Below are 24,796 nucleotides of genomic sequence, written 5' to 3' on the forward strand. Positions count from 1 at the left end.
CCCCTGTATCCCACACAGACCATCACCACAGCTGTTGCGCCAGATATAATCTATTGCATCTCTGTTCACCTGTTCCACAATTGCAGGACAAAAAAAGCCTCCTCTTTGGGAGGCACAGACTGATTCAAATATCTAAATATGTTTTGTATCAGTTTTTCCCAGCTCTAAATGTCAAGGCACTTCTCAGTTTTAAAGATGTGGAACCTACCTAAAAGCTCCTGGTATATACACTTGATATTTCACTTAACACCAGTGAGCACTTTTGGGCCTCCTACATAATGGTCCTAGGAGCTGGAAATTAAAAAGTTGGATAAATTAACTTGGAGGATTCACAGCATTCCTCTAAGATACAGAACACTTGCTTTGGGTCTTAATATTTAGGCTGAAACAAATGTAGGAATTAATTTTATAATTATAATCTAAGAATACAAGAAGTAAACCCATACCACAGTCTCGAATTTCCTTTTTTTCCTGCTGTTAAACACGTACCATATGCATAATGTATGGCAATGTGATCTACAGAGATTTATTGATGATTGTTTGGTGTGATCTATAACTCATATATTGCTCATTTGTGAGTAATGCAAGTCCTCCCAAACTCTGCTCACACACATAGAAAAGATGAAAACATTCAATGAATATCACTTTAGGAAGGCCACATAATTCCTGAATGTCACAGCTTATGCAAGTCCTGCTGAAGAAAGCACAGAACTAACTGACATCACAAAATTACCCACTCTAAATGCATTATACATTTAAGAAAACGAAGGGAAATTCTTCCCCTCAGAAAAGTTTGGGGTTTTTTTTTTGTTTTGTTTTGGTTTTGGTTTTTTGTTTTGTTTTGGTTTTTTGTTTGTTTGGTTGGTTTTTTTTTGTAGTCTTTGAATATAAAGTCACTTTCTGTTAATTCAACAGCATAATCACAAGCCAGGTTGGAAGGGACCACCAGGTTGGTGAGGTCCTGCTCAAGTAGGGTCATCCCTGAGCACATGGCACAGGATTATGCTGAAAACCAGAAAACAGTAAAATTCTCAGATTTTATAATTTGCATAAAAAATTCACGATTTTTCCTGTCTGGTTGCATTTGATAAATAAGAGGGATTTTACATAGCATGTATTTCTAGTTCCAGTTCCTTGGGTTTTGGTACCAAGGTTCTATAATTTCCAGTGCACACAAGCATCCAATGCCTTCACCATCAACATCCCTGCAGCACATAATGATGAGGGTAAGATTTTTTACATGCTTAATTTTTTATGAATTTTGAAGAATTAAGGCTAAAAGATTATATGATTTTTTTGCCTGCACTTGGTTACAATAATTTCTCTAAAAATTCCAAATATCCAAAATTTGAAGAAGTTGCATCACACAGCTCAAAAATCTGTGAGGAAAAGGTGCTCTTCCACTAGTCCATAATAAAAGCAGAACACAGAAATACGATGCAAAAGAAAATAGATGTAATTACCTATTACAAGAAGAACAGATGTAAAAAAAAAAATGAAGTTATGTCTTTGGAACTAAGGAAAATTAAATTTAAACCAACACTATTATACCATATTCTTGACAAAGAGCAAAATGATGGAATGTCACTTTTCTTTCAATGTCTATGTCAGCTTGAAATAAAGATAGCACTTTAATATCATTTACAAATACATGTTAGCTATTATAACATCATTTGTTTCATTCACTCATTACTAATACCTGAACACAAAGTAAAAGTTCAACAGCTCCGTTGACAGCATGATAAATTACAAGAAACCAAATGAGTAAAACATACTACACTTGCCATCACACAGAGAGACTGTAAAAATAACAGAAATCTTTAATTAACTCAGGAAATTAAAAGGTGAGTTTAATAAAGAAGCTTAATAACAAGACACACTCAGATGAATTCACGAGCACATGTTAATCAAGAACAAGGAATAATTTCAGGTGCATGACTAGATACTTATACACAGCTTAAATCACACAAAAGATAAATGTGTTAAAGTGGTATCCATATACTGATGAAACCATGATGTTATAAACACAGGCACTGACCATAAGTGTCTAATAACAAAAAATGGGGAGCAGGGATGATTCCTTAAAGAGCACAAGCTAAATGAGAATCTACACTGAGACTGACACTGTGGTTTGTACCATGGAAGGTTCTTATTGCCCTGTGTTCACATGTAGATAATAAAAACTCTCATTTTGTAGGTGGAAGTTTTCAGAACAGAACTGCACTAGCATTCAATTAACTACTGCAGCAAATATGAGATTAGTATAGTCTTAAGTCTTATTTCTAATAGCTGCCTAATTAATTTGGTTTCAACAATCGTATTTACTGAGTGTGCACTATAAATACAGACAAAAAGTAGCACTTGTGGAAAACGCATGTACACATTCAATAGGTGCTTATATAGGAACAGAAGTATGGTTCTTTTCTATTCAAATATACTGAAAATTGCCAACATTAGGAAGAAATGTCCTGAAATATTTAATTTGAAAACACCAGAAAATTTTACAGTGTTTGAGGTGTTTAAATACATAACATTGATGCTTCAGTGATATTCTTAATGGATTTCAGTTGAAAACAAGATCTTTCAATTAAGAGTCCCTACAATCAATTGAACAACTTAACTACAAAACCTCTCTATAAATAAGCTATAGCCTCCTGAAATTAGAGCATTTAAAACACAGAATAAAAACATCCGTGTTCTGAATTTAATGGGTAAAACTATGACTAAGTTATTCATTAAATAGCACCAAGTATTAGTATTTTCCTTCTTCAGCCATGTGGAAAATGTTTGGAAAGGTTCAGTCCCTCCAGATCTAACAGAACTTTCAGGAAATAGCCACAGGCTTCAGCAGTTTCACACTTCCCTGGTAGATTTTCAGTTCCAAACAAAGGTAACTCTTGTCTAGCCAAGCCTTACAATATTGTTATCAGCTGGAGCATTTCAGATGTTGCTTTCAGTGACAAAATACAAATTCAATGAAAGCAATAAGGTTTACATTGGAAAAAAGTAAATTATATTTGAAACATGTCTCAACATTGTATGTACATGTGGCTTGGAAAGTGATAAACTACCAAGTGCATTTTAATATGGGAGTACTCTTTTAATGAACATTTACAAATGATCTCTTGGCTTTTCTAATCTCAGTCCTTATTCATCTTCTGCTTTTGCAGAAGAAATTCTGCTTTTGCTCTTCCTACAAAATGTGTTCCATGAGCTACAGAATTGAACTTACTCAATTTATAACCCATGGTTTTTAACTCGTTCAAATGAATTTGGCAATGTACGGTGGTGCCACATTTATTCTCAGCAGCCATGCCTCCCCCCTCCCCCACAACCCCCAGCTTATTCATTTCCTAGAGGAAATTGCAAGTTAATAGAAAAAGCAGCACTGGAACTGCCTCACATCCTATAGTTATTAATTAAGTAAAGTCTGGTTCAGTAACTCTGGATACTAAAAATACAGAGTTAAACAAACCCTAGTGCTTTTTGAAATGGAGTTTCAACTTCGTCAGTCATTCTACAAAATTTATGCATTAAGACGTATCTTTCCTTTAAGGAATTTTTCACAAAATCTCAGAGTTAAAAAAAAAAACAACCCACCAAAACCCAAACAGTTCTTGACCATTTCTTTTGAAGGAGTGAACTCATACCAAAGGTATGTTACTGTTGTCCAAGAGCCTTTAGCTGGGTAATTCTCCTTTATTCCCCTTTACTCCTATTGCAGATTATTTCCCTGCAATTAATAAAACAAGAAGGTGCACTACTGATTTTGTTGACAACGTACAGTAATTAGTAAAGCTTAAAATTCACTCGTGTGAGAAACTTTTAAGTGTTCCTGATATCTGAAGATCTTACAGGATAATTATAGTTGCAGTTGGTATTGAATGTTAAATCAGTAGGTAGCATGCTGGGAAAAATGCACATAAACTTAGGTTGTAACAAGCCTATTCCTTTAAAGTGAACCTTTTCTTAAAAGCAAGCAGGCTATTATTAAAATGATTTTTTTGGAAATGAGGACAATAATGGGTTCAACAGCTATGTCAAATATTTTTTTAAAATTCTGAATGGAATGAAATATATAAAAAGCTTATGGCAAGTTTAAAGGTTGGGAACAACTGGAGTCATAAATGCAAGAGGAAGTAAGAAATATTGATGAATTTCATCTGTGAATACGTACATTACAGAGAATACTTGCAAAATATCAGTTTGTAGCCTATGAATGAATTGAGTCCCCTCTTCCCTCAGGCAAATTAATGGATGGAAGCCTCTAACTGAAAAGCAATGCCAAGGAAAAAGAAATGTCATAAAAGATAGGGTTTTACAATAGATTAAATTAAATTGTTTATTATAGATAGCATTCACCTTTGATTAAACAGTAAATATTTAGGTTGTTTTGCTCTCATATATGCTTTATACTCCAAACAAGACACTTGTGTCACGAGAGGAGTTTGCTGTGTTTGCTCAAAGTTACAGAGCAAGAGACGTTTGCTGTGCTCTGCCTTCAGAGGCTGAGCCCTGCCCTCAGTGTCACATCTTACACCCTGGGAAGGGGAAAGCTGAGGTGCTGCAGGGAAAGCATTCCTCATTTCCTCAGAGGAGCATAATTACTGGCAAGGGACTGTGAGGCAGGTGTGAGGCAAACCCCTGCACTTGCCACCGAAGCAGCACTGGCTTTTGAGCATTTCTCCTGCTCAGAAAGAGCTGCCAGTTTGTGCTCCTCTTCTTCAGCCACAGGGACTTGGGGGCTTTCTGTCCCAAGGAAGCAGGAGCCTGTCCCCAGCCCTGTCTCTGGCTATTGGCACCTCCATCTGCCCATTTCTGCAACAACAAAGGGTCTGTGCTGAACTCCTGTGGAAACACAGCCCAGGGGCTGCCACCCTTCCAGGCAGCCACACACACCACACTGAACAACCACACCAGAGCAGAGCTCACAGCAACAAGGAAAAAAAGGGGAGAATTAAAGACCACTATAGAGATCACAATAAAGATCAAAGGTTAGGGCTAGCCAGCACCCAAGTTTTGTTAACTGCGACCTTAAATCGAAAAAACCCACAAATGTCAACAACCTCTAAATCACTGACTAGAAACCCAAAGCAACAAATAGAATTGTATTATGAACAAGTTTTCTTGTAGAGGTTTAAAATCTATTCCATCAACTTGCCTACACATAATATGAGTGACTACAATTAGGGCTGACTGCTAAAGGGCTGCTTTCCAGATTTGCTGTTACTTTCCATGTATTAGGACAATTACCCCCCTTTTCTTCCCCTCAAGTGGATACAAACAATCATGTTTTGCATCAGTAAATCTTCCCATAATTTATAGTGCCTTTTAGCTTATTGTCTTCAATGAAAAAGTTCTTGTACTGAGCAGTAGATACACTGAACACTTCAAATAATATGGGAGAAAGGCCATTAACTCAAATTAATTCAGATTTTTCCAACAGATACTTTTGCTCTATTGCACCTGAGTTCCAGTTCTCTTCTTCCCTGCCAAACATATTCAGGCTCTAAGGGCCTTGGATACTTTTGAAAATCAATTTAAATGACAGTGTTGAATTCTAGATTGGAAGCTAAAGGATACCTCTCTGCAGCATGTGCTATGGCACCCCATTTCTGCTGGTGGTACTTTAGTGTAAAAATCAGTGTAAATTATTTCATATGGAAGAAAAGATGGTGTTAAGATATCAGCTTTAGAGCACAGCATCTCCTTTAAAATTTCCTGTGCACTGATTGGTCACCTCTTGGGCTGGGGATTAGTTCTTCCTTTATCATCTCTGCATCACAGCACACAGCCCTGCTAGATTTCCCAGCACAACCATTCACCCTGAAAGCTGCACTGCTGCAATGATTGACCTTAAAAATAACCCAGAAAAAGAAAAGAAAAAAAGAAAATGGAGGTATTTTTTAGAGTACAATACTTCCTCAATTCATTTCCCAGAGTTATTCTTCAAGCAGTTGGAGGGGCACCAGTAAAAGTGCAGAGGTAAAAGGTGTAAATGATAGAGCCTGATGCAGAGGACTGAAAATACTGAGAGGCAGTGGTGCTGCTAACCAGGCAAGAATGTCAAACTGCTCATTCCTTACCTAGTCTGCATCTCTCCTCAAAGGAGCTAGTTTCACTAAGCATTTATGTTATACTAATCAAACTTGTTTACAAACTGCAATTAACCAGAAGACTGTTATTTCTTTTTTCAGACTTTGAGAGGTCTTTTTCTCCTGAAAGCGGGCCTGGGTTTTTTTGTTTTTTTTTTTTAATTTCAGAAATACATTAGTTAGTTTAATAAAATATATGGCTTTTCTGGGAAATCCTTCTATTCCTACAGAGTATGTGATTAACAGGCTGGTGAGTTAAATTTTATGTAAGCAGGATATATATCTCCAACCTCTTAAGCATCATGTCTCAGCTTTCTCTGGAAGACTAGGTCTGTTACAGGAAAAATGACCACTACTTCCCTTCCAGGGAGAGGCTTTTTAACACATCAGCTCTTTATCCTCCTTGATCTAAAAAAACCCTCAACTTTACCACCAAGGAAAACCAGGAGGCCAAACTCCTCTCACTACTTGCTCACAGCAAGGGAAAGGTTCCACGTGCCTCCAGAGCTCCGTGGCCTTGCTCAGGTTTCTGCAGTCAGAACCAGGCTCCCAGGTCCTGCTGTTTTGGCAGAGATTGCATAATGCTGACACATTTAAATGGGGAAATAAATCAGGCACAGCCTGCCATAATAACCTTCAGTTGTGAATGACACAAGAACTGGAAAGTTTCATTGGCCTGGGACATGCTAGAACAGAAAGTGGAGAAATGAAAAGAGATCTCTTTCCGAAATCATAAAACCTACCTCTCAGTAAGTGTGCTAAAGGAAAAGGAAGTTGTAACAATAAATTAATTCACCTGGATATGATACACAATTACTTGAAACAGCTGCTTGAGTACTTGAGTTACTGGCTTGCTGTGCTAAAACACTAATTAAAAGTACATTGAGAGAAGATAGCACTGACATTTGCATTTCCTGCAAGGTCACTTCTGGAAATTATTACTGTAATCCAGGTAAGATGCACTGCTTAATGCTTTTTTGGACAGTTTGTTCACATTTTCTGATTTAATGACAATGCTCAGCCCAGTACTCTTTAACTCTTCCTTAACTCTTTCCTTCAGACGTTATATAATATGCCATCGAAAAATATTACCATAAATTACACTTGTAAGAGGATTAAAACTGAAGTTGCTCTCTCCAAATTAATTTAGGTAAGTACACTAGATAAATAAATCAGCACCCTTCAGCTCTGAGAAAGCACTTCAAGCAATTTGAAGTCATTAAAAATACTTTTAGTTCCAACATTTTGGCTCTTAGAACAGTCTTAATGGTTATATGACAGTATGTTCTACTACTGGCAGTATGGCTTTTATTGCATGCCCTGATCTATTTGATGATCATGGCAGCTTTTTAGAGAACTACAAAGAAAAGCTGAAATAATGAATTATTTTTTCAGACAAGACTAATAAAAGTGTTAATCAAAAATACCATAAATGTCAGAAGCTTTCATAAATTCTACATTTTATATATTCCTCCTTCTAAACAGTCAACCAGTAGAAGAAAAATCCTAAAAGGAGGATTAAAAAAAGAGAGGGTGCAAGCCAAGAAACAGCACCGTACACTCCATGTGCCCTTAAGAAAATCTCAGCACTTTATTTAACTGATCTCATTTACTGATTTATGAAGTAGTATTATTCTCCTATGACTTAATTTCTGACAGCTTATAAACATCTCCTATAGATTAATATGATTATATTTGATTTCTGGTTAGATTATAAGGTATTCCCATATGACAAGACACAGTCAATTATTTCCCCCTTATGCCATTATTGTGAAATATTAGTGGGTTTTCATACACTTCTATCAGTTTAAGAATCACTCCCCAACACATTTTCCAGTGACTTGCACATCACTGATCTTGAGACAAGAAGAATTTCAAAGTACAGTGTGAAATGTATCTATTCCATTTATAATTACATGTTTCCACTATGTTTTGGTGACATTTATCAAGATTAAATGATATTTGACCCTCTTTCCATCTACTTTTAAATAGGCCTTGAAAATAAATTCTCACTGGCAATTGAGGAGAATATAACTACATATAGCATTGTGGATTTGTTAGCAAGAATTCATTTTAAAATTTTATGAGGTTCCAAGAACATTATGCTGGAAAGTAAAATTATAGAGCTGTCAGTTATGTCTGTTGGATGGTGTACTTATGTTAGTGCAATGCTAGGAAGGTTCAGTAATTTTGTTGAGGGGTTTCCATAGAGCTCTGCAGATGCTTTGTTCTACCTATGGTGCAAATACCTGCTAATTTGCTTCACTTTCTAACTGAAAGCAATGGATTAAAAAAAAAAAAAAAAAAAAGAATAGGTAATGCTTAGACACACAATGAACAGGCAAAAAGATGGAGAAATCGGAGAGGCTTTCGGATGCCTTGATAACAGTGGTGCAGTAGATGGCCATTTCCAGTCACAATATATATTTTCCTTTACCATGCACACAAACACATAAACACCTCTGGCAACAGCTATAAAAATAAGTTGCCATTGACTTGAGCATGCAGTAGCTACTGTTTCTTTCACAGCCCAGTCTCATGCAAACACAGAATATACATATATGTAAATATATATATATATATATAACATCTTACAGCAGTTCCACAGAACTGTTCCATAACCACCATGCCCAGAGGAGAGTCCACTTATCTAAAATGCATGATTCTTCGTGTGTGAAGTGAAATCTACACAAAAAGTTCCATGGAGTACCTTTGGGAGTACCAGTGTGACCCTTTTGAGAGTGCTGTTCTAATACAGGATACGTCAGAAGATATACACAGTCCCTCTGTTTGAAAACTGTGGTAACAGATGCTTCTCTGCAGTTCCCTGTTTTATAAAATAACCAGTGGCAGAAATTGTCACCATATGCTTAATGTTTCATCAAACATCCAACCTGGCTCTTTTTATATACGTGTACATTTTTTTCAAAATGTGTACATTTCTTAATTTTATTCCTTTCCCCATATATTTCATACCATTAATATTATCAACCACATAAATTTTACTGGTAAATCTTGATTTTTTCCCCCAAGTCTTTTTCATCAGTATAGGCTTAATCTTTGTACAAGTGACTCTGATAAAGGCAGTTTTTAGTCTTTAGAAAGAAACACTACACCTATTGAACTTTTCCCCTCATTTTTTTTTTAAAACATTATTTTGGGAGAATAGGGTGTGAGAATTCAGGGAATAGTGCATTTCAATATTGCATTACTTTCTTAAGTAGGAAAAATCTGTACTCATCACCTGATTAGTTGCATCCATACTTTATTAAAGGTTTGATGGATTTAGAGGGACCAGATCAAAATGTTTGGAGAAACCACTACATGAAGGGGCAATTCCAAACAAAACTTTCTGGATTGAGTCACTGCAGTCTTAAGCATGATTTTTTTCCCAGTGTATGAAGAGCTATGACTAACCAGAAAAGCAGCTTGGTTTTGTAGATTGAAGCCAGGGCTGCTGTCAGCTTGGAGATGAAATGCTGTGCTTTAGGTCGGCACAACCCACGTTTCAGGGACTTTTCAACCCAAGCTTCACCTGCTGTATCTGCCACAATAGCAGCTCCAGTGGAATATGATCCTTTCAAGCTGAGATTTATTTCACCTCATTCTAATTAACCTGATTGCTATCTAGCCATACACATCTGTTAACACGAGACACCAAAAAACCCACACGTTTCTATCGTCATCTGCAGAAAATGCCATGACACTGTCTAAACATAGCATGCTGCCAGGGATTTGAAATGTCAGAGGAAGAGGGTGAATCAGACTATCTGATTAAAAGAGAGTGACATGAGTTAGGAAAAGGAGATTACTGAACAGTGCAGGGTTACTGAGTTCTGTTTAGATTATCGGAGAGAACCCGGCATTTAAGTTTGACTAATAAAGTACAAATAGATAATGGACAAGTTCACACATATTGATTGCAGCATTAGCCCAAAGAACAAAACACACACTTGAGCACAGAGATCATTAGCAAGATGCAATATTGACCAAAGTACTTGCTATCAAAATTCACTTTCAACTTCCAATGAAGTACACAAATTAAGTGGATTTTTTTTTTTTTTTTTGTGATTCAAACTTGGGGAAGGACCACACAAAAAAGTGTATCATAATATTTCTTGTGATTTGGTATAACCTTTGGCAAAAGCCTGGGAGGAAAGAACAGGGGAGGCTTTTATACCAATTTCAGTGATCTTACGAGAAAACTAAGGTGGCAGTGGTATCATAAGGCTATTATTAATTACATCAAATCTCAAGAGGTGCCAGTCAAGAATTAGAAGTAACTTATCACAATCACTTTGGAACTTTAAAATATGGTTGGAGCAGTTTTATATCTGGAAGCAATATGTGACTTACAAAGAAAAAGAAAAATGGAGGAACAGAGAAACCAAGAGAGAGAATTCATTCTTATTTACTTAATCTGAGTCAGTGTTTTGCTCTGAGCAAACTTGTTTTGTTTTATCAGATCTTTACCTAAAGCAGAGAGAGAGATCCCAGACTGCTGAGTTCAACCTCATACGATTGGATAATCTCAGGAAGTCTTGCTGGGAAAAATCTCTGCTCTGCCACTTAATTGTTCTGTGACCCTTGTAAGTAATATCACCTCTGTGTATTTCCTTGCCCACTTCTGATCAACTACAAAATAAACATGACAGGGTAAGGACTCTTCTTACCACACACTTGCACTTGTCCTTTGGGAATTCTGGATTCACCTGGAATTGCAATTGTATAACAATCCAAACTGAGCATAACAATTCATCAAATTATGCAAAGATCAAGATATGAAAGACCAACAGGAGAAAGAATGAATACATTTATCTGATTTTTTTAAAAACCCTATGAGAAGATTTAGATAATGTAATGAATAAATGTAATGAGCTGAAAACCTTATTTATTATTTGATTCTTATAAGCAGACATGCCACTTCTTAATGAATGGCTCCTTCCAAGATGACATAGGAAAAACTATTTTTTTTTCTTTTATTTTTATCCTAGTGACATTAGCCTCACCAGTATCTGTCCCAGATGGAGGTCTGGTAGCAGATGTCTGCCTGTATGCAGAGATCATTGACCTCTGAAATCTGAGCTCCATATAAAGACTTTAAGAATGGATCTCTCTTTTAAAGAATAACCTCTTTTTTTCTGAAAGAGGAAAGAAAAACCCATGACAACACAAACTTTATTTTATTGTGATCCTAAACCTGCGTAAGAATTAACTTCCACTGACTTCTCCTTGATAATAAAGTTTCACTGTTATTCTACAGAGAGCCCAGGCTAATGAGTGCAAATTTTTACCTGAAAATTTAGGGAAGTTTTATTTAAAATTTCTATTTTCACAACCCTAGATCCCCAGCAAGATCAGAATTACAGTATTCTGTCTCAGATCTCTTGTGATTTAGGAAATTTAAAAGGTCTAACCAGCAACATTTCTAACTCATCATTCCTTGTTTGGTTCATCCTGTCTTTAAATCTGACAGTGATCAGGCTGCTGTGAAGGGGCTGCCATGAGATCATGCAAAATGCACCAGTGAAGCTTAATGTGTGCAATGACAGAGGTACAGGAAATAACTAATTTCTCATTTTCTGCCTCTTCCTCTCTTTCCTGTCAAAATTCTAATTACATTAAAAAAATGCATTTTACTGACATTGTGTCAAGTAGTCATAACTATTACCCAATATAAGTGTTTGACTCTGGCTCCCAAATAATAATGTTAATGAGATAACACAGAGCAGAGGGAGTGTGGGCTGCCAAGCCTGTGCAGCAAGCTACAGAACACTTCTGATGCAAATTGTTTCCTCCTGGACACAACTGCAATTGATTTGAAGATTTCTTAGTGCATTCATTTTCAGGCTATATCATCCAACATGCTGCTTATATCATCATCACTTTGCACAATCTTGCTTTCTGCCAAAAAGAAGTTTCAAAAATAACATAAAGTCATGGTAGAAATCAGGCCGTATCGACAGGCCACTTTAATGCTCTTTCAGCACTGCCTTGCTCCACATTGCATATTCTCAACCATAATTTTCAACCTACACCATTCACCTTTCTCCAACAGCAGTACTTGCATTAATTGTCTTTGCAAGTTATTCGACTGTATTGCACCATCATACCCAATGTGCATTTTTCCTCCTTAAAAAAAGTGGGATTTGCCCTTTTAATGTCTTTGGATTTAATTTTAGCACCATCCTCTGCTTTTTCACTGAAGAAAGGAACTAAAGTAGATCTTACTGGACAAAAGCAATCTCACATCAGACCTCTCTTACTAAAACCAGAAAAAAATAATTGTATTGCCTCCCATTCTATTTTAATTATACCCACACCAAATGTCTTCAAGTTAACCAGTTTAAGAAGAAAGGCTTTGTAGTAATTACACACTCAGCTGGGCTCTTTGTAATTCTGTCTCTAATGGCCCTTGGAGGTCCCTTGACTCCTAGAATTCTGTACAGGCATCAGGGACTGGATAAAAGGGATACAATCCTGTTGGTGAAAATGCAAAACTGAACAGAATCAGTTCCTTGCCATCCTTTTCCAGAGGCTTTATATGTGCAGGGTCAAAAGAACAAACTACAAGTTGAACACTATTTGCATTCCTTAATGAACAGCTGGAGGCAATTGGGACATTGTAATAATGAAAACAACCTAAACAGAACATAATTTAAAATAACTTTTTTGGTTTTGTTTTTTAATAGTGCAGTTAACACCGGAGACACAGAAACCATGCCCTTCTATTTTGAAAGTGCTTTTACAATGACCTTTCCATCCTCAGAGACACATTCTGTATGCCAGGCAACCTAGATAAGGATCTATGTTCTCTCTTGATTTACAATTAATTTGTCTTATTTTCAGGTAGGATAATATATTTATAACAGGCCTTATGATGGTCTATACTCTCTCCTCCCTCTTGCATTTCAGCATCCAGTAACCACAGGGATTTTGCAACCACCCTTCCCAGAGATTCTTCTGTCTAACTTTTCATTACAGAGGCAGGAGCTGTACACCTGCAGTTAGGGTAAAAGTCAGCACTAAAAGCAGAAATTACATTTCTTTCTTCTATATTAATAATAAATAGAATAAATAAAGGATTAATGTCACAGTGCATTCCCTACTACTATGTCTGAATTTCCCTAGAGGTAAAATGAATTGTGATTTTTTTTCCTTTAACAAAACAAGCCAAATAACACATCCTTCCTGAAAAAAACAAAACAAAACAAAACAAAACAAAAAAAAAAAACACAAAAACTCCACCAAAAATATCCTAAAAAAAATCTCCAAAAACCTAACCACAAACACCACGTTAAAAGCCACCAACCATGCACCAAAATGAGGATTTTTTTATTAATGAGCTAAATCACAGAGAAGCAGTCACAGCACTGAGCCTGACAGAGTTCAAGAAAATAAAACAAATCTCCTCCCACCACCCCCCTATATAATTTAAAATCTTCCAGTGTTGGGATATTTCTCTTTTGAATAGTGTTCTCTGGAGATAACAGTGATTTCCCCACACAAATCTTTGCAACTAATTTTTCTTTTTTTCTTTCAGTGTTGTCAAATAGAGCTGTTCTGTTCCAGAATATACCGGAGGAACCACTCTGGATACTCAGCTCTCACTGCTCTCCCTGGAACTGAAACAAGGTGCTGACTGCAAGGGGCCATTTAGAAAAAAACTTTCATGTCCTCCAGTTCTCTCTGAAGATGTTTCTGCCCCTGCTCAAAGCTCAGGACACCCCCAGCTCGGGGCAATGCAAGAAAAATCAAAGGTGATGGCTTTCCTAAAGGAGGACAATTCTTCATAAGCCTTTCAGACAGGCAAGTTTTTTATATTTTAGCTTTCCTTGACATATTTCTGACTCCTCTGTTTGGGACTGACATGGCTGCTGAGCACAGGAATCATTCTTCAAGTGCCTATCAGGAACCTGACAACAGAAGGAATTAAAATAAGAATTAAAATTAAATTGTGTAGGACATAACTGAACTGATAAAAAAGGGCATATCAGATTGGAAATATTCTGCAAGATACCAAGAAAATAAATAAAAATTTAAAATGTAGATATATCTTTTGTTTTACAATAATAATGTAATACCAAAAAAAGTGAAACTATTCCCCCTCTGATTGAAGTTATTAAAAATTCTTTATCAGCTTTCATTTTTAGCAAAGATGACCTCAGAAAATCTTTGTCATTTTTTCTCTGCAGCTCTAGAGTGTAAGCCAAGACAATTGAACCATTTTAGTAGCAAGGCTGGCTGCTCAGGGAGGAACTCTCAAGCACTATTATCCCTGATAGCATCAAACACTATAGTTTGTGCTGTGTGTAGCAGTTTTGAAATGTGTCACAGAGATGGAGTGATTCATACTTTGTATTTTTCTTGACAATAGATGTTAATATTTTCTGGTATTTAGAGTGTCAGCTTTTTGACAACTTATATTGCATTTTGGGCTTGTTTGTGGTTTTTCTTGTGTTATCTGAAAACTAAATTGTGTATGACTTGGTACAAAAATGAAGCCAATCACTTGACTACCACTTTTAGCCTCTCTTTTTGTGGATACTTTCACAAAGTAAATATTCTTGTGAGAAGGCAATAAAATCTTGGGGGGTGAGGTGGAGGTGAGAAGATGAAGGAGAAAAATGGGGGGAAAAAAAGGATCACAAAAATGCTTGCATTTCAGTCTGAACAATGAATTTTGAAGGTGGTTTTCTTGAGGGGAGAAAAGCAACATCTGTTAAGTCTGGTCATTAAAGCACTTCACATCTTGTTTTCATACTCACATCTATAAAGATCCTGCTATGCAAGAACTAACATAAAAGTTAAGACATAAAATAACACAAGGTCTTCCTCTGGCATCTCACCTCAGAATATTCAAAAGTAATGCTTAAATTGCTAGAAAATTCCTGAAAATTGGGTAAAAACTTGCATGGAAAAGTTGGGATAGAATTTATGTGGACATATGCTTTCCCCAAAATTTCATGTTAACTACATAGTGCCCTCCAAGGCCCCATGCAAAGCTTCCAGGTGACACTAAACTGTAACACTGAACACTTAACTGTATCTGGGGAAAAAAAAATGACAATATTCAAGTTTGACTTCTGTTCTTCTAAAAGCTACCCTTTACCCTTCTTGCTAGGAAGGAGCGACACAGAGTCAGCTGTAAGGCTCTGAAGAACATACCTATTTTACCATAGCTAAGAACTTCTCATACAGTGTTAAGGGGTTGGAAGGGAGCTTAAAGTTTTTTGAAGCATTGTTGAAGAGCAACAGAAGACGAAAGTTCATCCGAAGGAGAAGTGTCAAAATGTGACATTTCAATAACAAGGAGGGAGCATGGCTCGTTACCAAGCTCAACGCACAAAGGAGAAGAATTACAGCCAATTCAGAACTGCAGCCTGGTCTCATACACCCTAAAAGGCTTTGCCTTCAAAGCTGGCTGTGACATGCCAGGACCACGTGGGACAATAGAAGAAAAGGACCACGAGACCGGCAGAGCTGCCTTGTTTTGTACTGGCCCTAAGAGCCTTTCACAGTTCATGCTTTGCCTGCAAAAACTCTGCAGGAGCAAATTGCCTCTCTCAGGCTCTCAAAACACACCTGTTAATGTGATGAAGGAAAAGCTTTCCCTAAATCCCATAGGAAAATTATCCCCTGCAGATCCTCTTGCTCTTTTCCTCTCTCCCCTTCCTCCCACATCATGCAGCAATAGCAGCTCATGAAAGCACAGTGGCTGCTCCTATCAGAAGGAGGGGTATTGGACATTTACCAATAAAAGTTTATAATGTGACATTTACAGTAACAGACTTCCACAATAAAAATACACGCAGTAAAAGCAAGTTCCAACTTCCCCAGGAAGGAAAAGAGATCTAGTAGGACAAGAGATTATTACAAACACAGTTATAACCTTGATTTCTCTGATATCTCTTCTAAAAAAATGATGCTGGAAAAGTGAAGCTAAAGAGATGTGGGGTAAATAACAACACTGCTTAAAAAATCAACCCAAAGATATTAATTAATGAGATCAAAATAATGGGAGAGAGTTAAGGGAAAGGCCTGTAACATACTAACTTCATCTCTGAAGCCTAAAAAGGCTTTCTGTTTCAGAAAGGCAAAAGATTATTGCAAAACTTTTCCAGTTTCAGTTGTCTCACAGGTCAGACACACAAACACACAGAAGAGAAAAAAAAAAAAAGGCAAGATAAGTAAAATCTGGGGGATCAGTGACCACTACATACTCCTCCAGGAATGAAAAATAATTACTACCCAAAGCAGAACACCTCTAGACCATCTCTGCAATTGTGGAAAACAACTGGAAATTATATGAAGATAACTGCAAAACACACAACAATTTGAAAATAGCCTAATTTATGAGGCAGGCTCTGTTGTACAGAAAGATTCTCATTAACTATGTGCAGTCAAAAGAACTATGAAGAATAAGATGCTAAAATGGGAAGGCTGTGATTGCACACAAACATTCATAAGACATCTCAGTTTGGAAGATCGATTCTGTACTTTGGCTAATTTAAAACCATAATTTTCAAAGGGAGTTGTTCTGTCCAGCATTAAGCTCATGCAGGGTCCAGGGCTATGACATGTTTGCAATCCAGCAGTGGTGGTGATGGTGCTGTGACTATATCATGCAACAGGCATCATGTGATAGCAGAGTTCTACTTAGTAGGAATCCAGTGAACACATCCAGCTGAAATCCAGGCAATTTAGGCTTTTCTTGGAGCCTGGGTGCCACAGCTGTAGGTCTCAGCTGTCACTTCAGAAAAAGCATGGCCCAAGCCTGGGGAGCAATTTCCTCCACACCAAACACTGAAACAAAAGAAAACCCAACAAAAAACCCCAAATAAACCTCCCCTAAAAAAAATAGTTCCAGAAGCAAAATCTCTTACTCTCTGCTTGCCAGCAGAGGCTGGTGCCCTAATTTCCAGTCTGCTAGGATTTTTTCTCCTGCTGCACTTCTGACCACTGGCAACTACAGTGCCCCAGCACCAAGTAAGAGAGTGTGCCATACTCACAACACAGACATTGTCATGATAGCTGTGTCCCTCTCCTGACACAGTTAAACAAACCCTTCAGCCTGAAAGTGACCTAGAGCAACCAAGTCTTTCTGGGTAACTGTTTCAGCCACCAAAGAAGAAATTCCACCGTAACACCACCCTGTGAACACATAGTTCTGACCTGTGAAGACAAAAGCTGTTGCAAATTTTTTTCCAAGTCTTCAGCCTTCACAAAGGCATCTGTCTGCTTCATCAGACACTACTGAGATCACATGCACACAAGATTACCCTTAAAATTAACTTTACCATTTGTCATACACATCCTCTGATGCCAGCAGCATGAGATGCAGTTGCTTTAGGCTCTATTTTAACAATTTTTTTCCAAGTGCCACCTCTGTAGAAAAAGTCTAATCCTACTTTTACACAATAACTACTACTACTTGTGGTATTATGGCACCCATATCTGACTCATCCTGCATAAAGAAAAGGGCAAATCTCCCTCATTCAATAATTTCTGCATCAAGCTCAGCTGCTTGCTCTTGAGGCAGCTCCTCTTTTAGAAAGAGATGCAGTTTTGATCAAAGACTTCCACTAATGGAAAATCTATCATATTCCCTGAATGATGCATTCCAATAATAAAATACTTTGGATTCTGAAAATGTGCATCATCTTTCCTGATCAAATTCCCTGACTTTCAGGCTCAGCCTCAGGATCTTGTTATGTTTTGTCTTCATGATAAATGAATCCCCAATACTAAGCATCTACTCTGTGTGGAGTAGATATGTCACCCCTTGTGCTTTTCTTTGAGAAACAAAAGCAAACAGAAGAAAACAAAGGAGGAAAAAAAAAAAGCCCCCATATAAATTTGTTTAAGGTTGGCTCAAAGGTTTTAGACAAAAAATGAGTAAGTCTCATCTTGCATCATCTCCTAACCAAGAGTCAAGCACAGAAGTTCAGATTTAAAGGAAGTCAAAAGGGAGATTCTTTACATACCCACTCCCCCCTCCCCTGCAAAAAAAAAAAAAAACAAAACAACAAACCAAAACCAAAGAAACAAAAAAAGAGGATCTAGGAGAAGACCTTTTTATCATGTCCTTTCTATGTGAAGATAGACCTCTCAGAGCTGATCAAAATAAAGAACTTCTGAGCATGTCCACCAAACGGGAAATACAAGGAAAAATCCTCACGTGCAAGGTTATCTAGGAATTCTCTTTCTAATGTTCCTTCAGAATTATATCATGGATTTAAAGTACTCTTGATTATGTAGAGTAGTAGTAAATAAGCATGGGAATTTCTATCCAAGTGAGATGAAGCTACACAAGTGACCAAGGAGGTAACCACACAACACCATTTTGCCAACACAACAGTACTACTGATGCTTAAAACAAGGTGAAAAAAGGATATGAGGAATATCTGAAAAACATGCGAAAAAGGAAAAATCGTGTGGTCTAATTCTGTCTGTTATTCACCTTTTGGGAGCAGCAACACATCTTTAACAGAGCATGGTAGCTCCAAGATCAGAGGAACAAAGCACTAAGCTGGACTGAAAGCCACATACCTGACCAGTAAACTTCTTCACTTCATATCTTCAGCAAAGTGTCCACTACAACCACCTAGAAAATAACTCTGTAAAAAGAGCAAATACTCCCCTGATGGCCCAGAAACAGAGGAAGGCCCAATCTTAGGAAAAGCTGCAGAGCCACATAAAAACATTATCTGACATGGATGAAATTTTCAAAATCAGAAATGCTGCACAATTTTAATGGTGGTCAATGGAGAGAACTTAAGTTCACATAGATATTTCAAGTTAATCTATGACTGACTTGGTTTTGGGCATGATCAAAAACACATTGCTTTGGTCAAGCCAGACATATCTCCTGGTATTTTGTCTTCTATTTGAGAAATACCTGGTCCTCTTTGCCACACACACACTACTCAACAGCAAAGCATTGGTAAGGGTTTCTTTTATTTGGTCAGTAAGAAAACAGCATCAGTACATTAATAACCAAAGATAAACAATGCAGTTTAACTGTCGAGCACCTAGATGTCTCATGTTCTAGCTTGCTTTATGTATACACACATTCCAGTAGTCTTGATGCATTTTTACAAGTTGGTAGCAGCCTATGTTAACAAGTTGCATACACAAACATATGTATGTCACATGTATAAACATAAACACATAAACACATGTATATCAGCAGGAATTATTTTGTATTATCCGGCCCAGCAAAGAGAATCTGCAGTAACTGGCATTTCCAGTAGCCATGCACAATTTGTATGAACAGTTAAGGCCAGATAAGAGGGAGAGAGGAGGAGACACAGGGAGACACAAGGAGAAAAGCAAGCAAAGCCACAAGTTGAACACAGGCTGTTGTCTCCCAGCTCTTCGGGTAAAAAGCTAAGGGCTGTTAAGAGGCAGTTGTCCATATCATCATATGGAAAAGTCTCCTTGGCTAAAAACAGCTTCTAGAACTGCATTTGTAAAGCTAGACCAGCTGGGAGGGAAAGAAAAAAAAAAATAGCTGATGAGGAAAAAGTAAGCGGCAGAGCATATTCAGGAGAATTAATATGTCCTTATCTGGGAAGTCTAGGCTCGCCTAAGCTACCTTGGAGGAGGATGCACTTTTTGATGAAAGAGCTTCTGTTCAGGTCTGTCCTTTGAGAATTGTGGTGACTACATGGGCTTAGGGTCACATTTAGAACAGAGATACTGTAAATTCTTGCAGACCTACTAAGCAAGCCCAGATGGCACAAAAGGTACTGCGATGGAGGGTTTGGTATGACAAGAGGAGAATTACACAGCTACCCAGGACAGTGAAAATCACTTAACCTCTCTCCACATGGATTGATTCAAGGAAAGACAAAGGCAAAGTGAGCCCTTTAACTTTGGTACAGTATTTTTCTGTATGCAGTATTTTTTTTTTACACATTAGCAGAATTACTTAGGTAACCAACATGGTTAGGCAACATGTCTTTATACAGACACACTTTGAAGGTCAACCTTAGCAAACACTGTGGTTCAAGTCATTCTAAGATATTAAACATAACTGTTCTAACAGAGCTGCAATTTATTATAAAGTGAAAATAAGGACACTTCAAGAGGTGAAATAATTAAATGTATAATCAAGTTTCAAGTATTGAATATTTAGTCAGGAAATGTACAAAGATATCCTCCTATTGACTTAACACAGAGGTTCAAGGAATAAATCTGTTTGAATGCCCAGGCAGCCGTGGCTGACCACATTGTGAATGTCAGCTCATTGACTGAGGTACTGAACTCTTGCCATTTTAAACTTAGGCAAGTCATTAGCCATGAAGAAAAGCTAAGATTATTAGTTAACTGCCTGTTCAGTTGCAGGTACAAGCATGGTACAATCTGATCAACCAAGCATAAATAAGTATTTTCAGCATTTTAGAGCTACACATGACATACAGAAACCCCAGAGGTGCTAACATCATTGCAGAAACTAGGTAATTAAAATTTACTGATGTAACTTGCAAACAGAAAGCAAAAAAAAAAACCATAAAAATGTGTGTGAGGCTTTTGGGGAGTCCCACGAGACAGGTAAGGGGTACAAGCACGTGACATTCCACAGTACTGGAGGGAGGCTGGCTGCGTGCCAGTGTCAGCCACTTAACTGCACCCTGCAAGAATTCAGCTGTAAAGCTTTGCTTCCTTTCTGTCTTTCATATCTTTGCAAGGCAAAAGGCAAAGACAAAGTCTTTCAGCTGGAGTTCTTTCATCCAAGAACATTCTTCATCCAAGGCCAAAGGTTCACCATATCCTAAAAGGCCTTTGGATCTGCATGTTCAGTCATCTTCATCCAAACGTATCTCTTTGGGAGCATTATTCAGTCCTTGTGGCCGATCCTAAAAGAACACCAATAAAAACTATCTTCATTCCTTCAAATACAATCTTCAACGGCTTTATCTCTAGGACCACTGTATAAGAGCATTGTGTCGAAGGTGAAAAATGGATGCAGAGGCATTTCAATTAAAACCACAGCACATTGAAACATTTTTCTATGGTTTTGGAGGTTTAGTTTTGGTCAACTCTCTAGCTAAGTGTTCCCAAGGTGAGATAGGCTTTCTAGAAAACCACACATATAAATACAATATTTTTCCCCTCTGCTGACACCTGTTTAAAATACTACCTCTTGGCTTTCCTGGGACAATATTTCTAAGGGGATAAAAATTGTGATAAAAGATCCTATTAGTTTAATACAAGTACAAAGCATTTTGAATATAAAACTCTAGAATATGAGGAGGTTCTGTATCCATTGAAATTGCTTTACTGGAGTAGGGAGATGCAAAGTTTCCTCTGGGAGGAAACAAGCCAGTTATTTAATGGGGCATGATAATGCCATAGAACACAAAGCAAAAACTCCTGCAACTATAACTTTGACTGTCTAAAATAAAAAAGGTGCAAGCTAATCTTGGTTTCAAACAAATACCATTCTTTCACCTGTCCACTGTTATTCCAAATCATCTAGCTCACCATCATTTCCTCCAAATTCCTTTCTTTTATATATGTTTTCCAATCCTTTTCTGTCCTTTTTTAAAAATATTTTTCCAGAGTCATCTATTTACCTCTTCCTTTCTTCCTTCTGTTGATTTTTCTCTTCAGGTAGCCTGTCCCTGCTACTCTTCTTTTTAATTCCATGAGACCCTTTAAGATTTTAGTCTTGGCCTTCCTCTCTGCATTACTCAAAACTCTGATTTGGTCTCCAGAGTCTCTCTGCCCATTTGGGATCTCCTGACCCTTTTCAGCCTAATTCCCCACAATCACCTCCAGTTCTTTCCTTTATTATATTTTTATTCTTCACTTCTCTTCCCATCCCTCTTTCACCTAAAGCCATTGGAACTTCAGTTTTATTTCTTCTTTTCTGGATGTTACCAAGCTTCTGCTATTGCACCACCCTGCCAGACTCAGCCACAAACAGTTTCTGGAATAAAGGGTCAATTGTGCCTTGTTATAACAGCATGAAAAGACCTAACTAGAGAAGAGTAAATCTTCAGATTTAAAAAATAAAAAAACACCACAAACCCTTTTCCTTAAAAGCAATACTGTCAGTTTTAACCATTTTTTTACAAGACTTGAAATAATTAACTTTATTACTACTGTATCTGTAGTTTCTGAAGGACTTCCATTAAAAAATACTCACTCCAAAGCAAATTTCAAGTTTTGATGAACAAACTTCAGGCAAATTTCAAGTTTTTTGACAAGAAAAGCATGAAACATTCTTCTGTCTTAGCTAAGTGAATCACGAGTGAGAAAAAGTATAATTCAACCCTAATATTTTAAAGTCTTCAGTTTTCAAGGCAACTGTGTAACTATTAGCATTCTGATTCACAGGGGCAGACATAAACCTGATCTAAACAGAAGTGCTGTGTAAGAGCTTAAATCTATACCTGATTTTGAACTATTTTGAGTTAATACAGTCAGAATATTAAAGAACAGTTAACAGTCAGAATAGTAAAGAAAGGGAAGAAAAAAAAAAGAAAGCTGATCTCAAGAGGTAACCATTTGAATGCCATTAAAATGCCACTTATTACACTAAAGATGCAAAAGCAAACAGGAAGGTTATCTTAGTAACTTCCAGACAATTTTGGGTGGGAATGACCAGCAGTGACAAGTGTTTGGTATTTTGCTGATTTCAAACCAGTAGGAAATCGAGAAAAAGCACAAAATTCTGCATCAGTTTGTGATATTTGTTCCTATCAAAAGTAGTTTCTTGATCTCAAATTAGAAGCCATTTCCCCTGCAATGGGGAATAGATAGGTCAGATAAAGGATATTTATGATGATTACTTTTTCTTTGGATGGAATCTAATCAATACCCCTCATTATGTTAAAGTAAGATGATGAGGAGGATAAAGGTGCTGAGGTGAATTTAAAGGCACTGAAGGGTTTAGAAATCAAATCTTTTATAACATTAACTTTTTGAAAGATGTTAACAAGTCATAATAGCTCAAACAGAAGCTTCCCATTGACTCTTTATTCTGCCTTCAAGATTCAACCAAAACAGATATCAGATTTTAGATTAGATGAGACTCAAATGGGATTTGGTTTTTAAAGTTTATTAATTCTTTAGCATTCTTTGTTCTTTAGCTCTTAATGTGTAAACTAGATTTCTGTGCACCAGAGTCAATAAAAAACTTCTAGCTGAAAGGGTATAGTGATATAAGGTACCACATATCTTATTGTAATACCAAAAATCATAAGCTTGTTTTAACATCAAAATAAATGTAAAAAGAGAAATTAGACTGTGTTAGCAACAGGCCAAAGGAAGACTGAAGGCAAAATGAGAGAGCATGCTCTTAAATAATTTTTTCAAAACAAAATTCAGGCCTATCAGATCTTGAACCTAGTATAACATACAAGTAAGGATCATTTTCTGGATGCTGAGGCCTTCCTAAATTTATTCATAACGAGATCCAAGCTGTTGGTTTCTGTCCTGGCACTGACATTAAATAGTCCTTAGTTTTCCCCAGCTGACTTCTGAAAAACAATGAAATCAAAAGGTGCCAACAACAAGCTTGGTGCTGGGTCAGTGTTCTCTCTGCAGTGCCAAAACAAACTGCAAAACACCATGAAGTACTTGGAAGCACTCACAAACAATTTTCTCAGTGTTCCCCTTTCAGCACTGGAAGTGGCTGTGGGTCAAGCCAGTGCTAAGACAAATCTGAGCTTTACAGCTGTTGAAATACTTAAACCACACCAGATTTTTAAGTTATGTCATAGCAGTGCAGTTATTACTTGCCTGCCACAGGATCTGCTGATGGCAGTTGAAGTTCTTATTCATCAAGGGGCCCAAATAATTGAAGCAATCCATCTGCTCCTTGCACTCCCCCTCTGCCTACCCTGTGATTACTTATTGCCATGTGATTTTTGCCAGTGATATCATACCTGAGCAATTGGTGGCCTATTGGATCTCCTGAGAACTGTGCTGTGATGGAGCAGAGCCAAAAATATTCTACCTGCTCCAAGCTTTCCCTTTGCAAAAACCTGATGGGACGTGATATTTGGCAGCCACTGTCATAACTGATCAAGCAGTCACCAGACTCTTGCATATTTCCTGAAGGCTGCTGCTGTTTTTCATCATGAGTTCCAGATAATTGAAATAATTGACCTGCTCTAAGGCCCTGCTTTGACTCCAGCATTTTCAGCACTGGGACATTTGCCTATTGTCATATTTGGTTAAGAGCAGCAGAGGCTTTGATAACTCTTTCACAAGATGTCACAGCACCACAGAGCAACCTTTTTACACAGCTTGTGTTACTGAACTGCCAGACACCCTTGTGCCTCACCCCATGGCTCACAAAGGCACATGCAACATCCACCCAAGTGTTAGAAAAGTGTAGGAAGAGGAAATGAAGGAAAGCATGCAGGCAGCTTTGCAAGCAGGCTGATAATGGGAATCCTCTTACTGCTCCTGTGTGATGAGTAATTTAAACACTCCAATGCTCTGTTGCTTAAATGAACTTCCATTACAGTTTTTTTCAGTAGTTAAGGAGGCTACAAATGTTTTACAGAGGATCAAATACCCAAACTTTCACTTTTCACTGCTTATTATGTTGCTAAAGGACAGACTTGCCTGTTGACTGATATACAGATTTTTAGAATAGTCCAATTAAGTGTACTAGCCATAAAAAGCTTTGATGTGTTCTTCTGCTGAGAGGTATAGATCTTTCTTGCAGTCAGATT

At 37.3% G+C, this 24,796-nt stretch overlaps 1 protein-coding gene across 3 annotated transcripts in view; it reads right to left on the reverse strand.

Moving 5' to 3' along the window:
- Positions 1 to 24,796, reverse strand: part of ATRNL1 (attractin like 1) — a 434,071-nt gene that overhangs the window by 66,696 nt on the left and 342,579 nt on the right. Inside the window, exon 28 of one of the 3 annotated variants that reach the window (XM_053983739.1) lies at positions 19,037 to 20,959. The exons of the other annotated variants lie outside the window; for them this stretch is intronic. Within the exon in view, the coding sequence (XP_053839714.1) occupies positions 20,900 to 20,959 (60 nt within the window). The 3' untranslated portion in view covers positions 19,037 to 20,899. Of the gene's footprint in view, positions 1 to 19,036; positions 20,960 to 24,796 lie in introns of those variants that run through there. 3 annotated transcript variants of the gene reach the window in all.

This window comes from Vidua macroura, chromosome 8 (genome assembly GCF_024509145.1).
Source record: "Vidua macroura isolate BioBank_ID:100142 chromosome 8, ASM2450914v1, whole genome shotgun sequence".
Lineage (NCBI taxonomy): Eukaryota > Metazoa > Chordata > Aves > Passeriformes > Viduidae > Vidua > Vidua macroura.